A 2799-nucleotide genomic window follows, 5' to 3' on the forward strand; every position below is an offset into this window, starting at 1 on the left:
CCGGTGACCTGCTTTCTCACTTTCCTTTGCTCTCACTCTCTCTGGTCAAATTCAAAACTGTTAACAATCAATGAGTCAATCAAATAATAGATACAATTTTTTAAATTTTATTTATTCATTCATTTAAATTTGATGAGAGAGAAAGAGAGAGAAAACAAGCTGCCAGGTCCAGGATTTGAACTGCGGTCGGCCATGTGGGAGTGTCCAGTGCCTTAACCACCACACCACCTGCTGGTCCCCAATAATAAGTACAATTTTTAAGAGAGAGTTTAACTATATGATGCATGTGTTTGCCAGAGACTCAGAGACAGACAAACAGAAAGCAAGAAATCACAGCCCCCACCAGGGGATGGCCTTGCTGCAATCCCTTCTCCACTCTCCTCTCAGGATTTTTGGCGTGCATGCACGTGTGCCCAGCGTTGAGCCTTTGGGCCTGGAACTCGAACCGTGGTTGACTACATGGAAGTCTAGTCACACAACCGTTAGCCATCTGCTGGTCCCAAAATTAATAATTCATTTAAAAAAAAAAAAAAAGAAGAAAGAAAAGAAAAGAAAAGAAAATTACGCCAGGTATGCCTGCGTGGTTGCCCAGACCCCTGAGAGGAGAATGGAGAGGAGCTTTTGGGGTGGCCATCCCCTGGGGTGCTCTCGCTCTTCTTTTCCTCTCTCTGTCTCTCTCTAGTGAGTGTACATGCCCTATGGCAAAAACCAAAATCAAACCAACAAAAAAACCAAATACTTTGAAAAAAGCAAAAGGAGAGGAGGGGAGGGGAGGGGAGGGGCTGTTCCTGATGAAGGAGTTATTTGCCAGGACAAATGTTAAAGAATCCAGTCCTGGCTCAATTACCCAACCATGAAGACGTCAGGGACAGCTGTCAGAACAAGGACCAACGGGCTGGTGCACGGTGTGATGGTTAGGGCACTGGACTCCCACATGGCCGACTGTGGTTCATGTCCTGGACCTGGTGGCTTGCTTTCTCTCTCTCTGTCCCTCTCTGGTCAAATAAGTAAATAAAGTTAAATAAAATCATTCTTTAAAAAAATAAAAAGGACTAGGAATGATGATTATGTCATCAAGGGACACAGGGTGGGTGAAGAAATACGGGGCTGGGGGCCGGCAGGTGGCATAGTGGTCAAGGGCGCTGGACTCCCATATGGCCGACGGCAGTTTGAGCCCCGGACCCAGCAGGTTGCTTTCTCACTTCCCCCTTCTCTCTGGCCCTCTCTAGTCAAATTAAAATAAATACATGTAAGTTAAACTAAAAATTATTTAAAGAAAAAAGAAACATATGGCTGAAGTGTGGGATGAGATGCCATGTTGACAGTACGTGGTCATGGTTAAGGGAGCCAGATCCCAGAGGCCTGCATGAACTGAGTCTCAGACCTGGCAATCGGAAAGCACGCTGGGCGTGTGTGTGTGGGCCAAGACCCTAACGAGATGGAAAAACAGAGAAGGGACTGTCTAATGACCCCTCCCCATGGCGGTGCTGCCTCGCTCCCTCTCTGGGGAGGACACACGTCCTTTGGCAAATTACAAATACGTAAGCCCCTAAATGAATTAAAAGTAAATGTGGAGGGACCAGCAGATGGCGTAATGACTGGGGCGCTGGACTCCCATGTAGTCGACTGCGGTGTGAGTCCTGGACCTGGTGGCTTAAACTCATGCCAGGCACAGGTGCATGTGTGCCCAGGATCCCTAGAGAATGGAGAAGGGATTGTGGTGTGGCCATCCCTCCGGGGGCGATTTTTCGTTTTCTATCTCTGTCTTTCTGGTGAGTGCATGTGCCCTATAGCAAAAACCTCTCAAAAAAAAAAAAAGAAAAGAAAAGTAAACATGGAAATATGTCATCCTTTGTTCTTCAACATGCTAGGCAAGAGTGGGGTGGGGATGCGTGTGTCCTTACATCATTCCACTGTTTGAAAATTTTAAAAAAACATTTTACTTAGCTTTAGTTTAATTTGACCAGAGAGAGAGAAAGTGAGAAAGCAGCTGTCAGGTCTAGGACTAGAATCGCGGTCGCCCATGTGGGAGAGAGTCCAGCGACCTTAACCACCATGCCATCTGCAGGCCCCTAGCTCTCCTGTATCTCACAGCTGGGTCTGACTGCAATGAAAAACAACAAACTACTGATAGTTCTTTAGATACACGTGGTTCCCAACTAGCTGGCTCTTCTGTCTGCTTCTCTTCAGGAAGGGGGAGTAAAACCCTGGGGTGTGTGGAGTTCTCCAGGGCCCCAAGGCCGGCAGGCAGAGCGCAGGGACACTCACAGTCAGGGCAGCAGCCGTTGAAGGCCATCCTGCAGATGCCGCAGTTCTCATCGTTGGCCACCCAGAGCCAGGTGGCCACGCCATTCCAGCACTTGATCTTCACCTTCATGGCAGCCTAGTCTGAGCTGCGGGGAGAGAAATGATCCGGCGTCTGCAGAGCTAGACAGAACCCTTGGGCACCAAAGCAGGGGCTGCTCGAAGCCCAACGGGCAGCCTGCAGCAGAGCCCCAGGTGGCAAGCAGCCCATGAGGAGCCACCTGCAAGCGGACGGCCTCTGTGGTGCCACATATTTGAGGGTTCCAGTCCCCAGCCAGGTCCGCCTAAGAACGGGTGGGCTCGCGTGCCAGGATCTCGGTGGGCTAGAGCAGGAGGGTGGGCATCACAGAGCCCCTGGGCCGGCGTTTCTCTTTCTGCTCTCCATCATGAGTTTAAAAATAACAGAATCCAACTATCTGCCACCACGAGAAATCCGCCCGCCCTTGCCTCCTGGGCAGGGCGCTCGCGTCGGCGAGCCTGACGCACAGCTCGGGA

General features: G+C 50.0%; 2 protein-coding genes across 3 annotated transcripts in view; one reads left to right on the plus strand and one right to left on the minus strand.

Annotated features, from left to right (window-relative positions):
- Window positions 1–2799, minus strand: part of ANAPC11 (anaphase promoting complex subunit 11) — a 9901-nt gene that overhangs the window by 6090 nt on the left and 1012 nt on the right. Inside the window, exon 2 of one of the 2 annotated variants that reach the window (XM_006145630.3) lies at window positions 2269–2393. In XM_006145630.3, the coding sequence (XP_006145692.1) occupies window positions 2269–2377 (109 nt within the window). In that variant the 5' untranslated portion in view covers window positions 2378–2393. Of the gene's footprint in view, window positions 1–2268; window positions 2794–2799 lie in introns of those variants that run through there. The other variant, XM_006145629.3, reaches the window with a different exon arrangement.
- Window positions 2376–2799, plus strand: part of ALYREF (Aly/REF export factor) — a 4304-nt gene continuing 3880 nt past the window's right edge. Inside the window, 1 exon segment of the mRNA XM_006172112.3 lies at window positions 2376–2386. Within this exon segment, the coding sequence (XP_006172174.1) occupies window positions 2376–2386 (11 nt within the window).

Source organism: Tupaia chinensis, unplaced genomic scaffold (genome assembly GCF_000334495.1).
Source record: "Tupaia chinensis unplaced genomic scaffold, TupChi_1.0 Scaffold000159_1, whole genome shotgun sequence".
Lineage (NCBI taxonomy): Eukaryota > Metazoa > Chordata > Mammalia > Scandentia > Tupaiidae > Tupaia > Tupaia belangeri.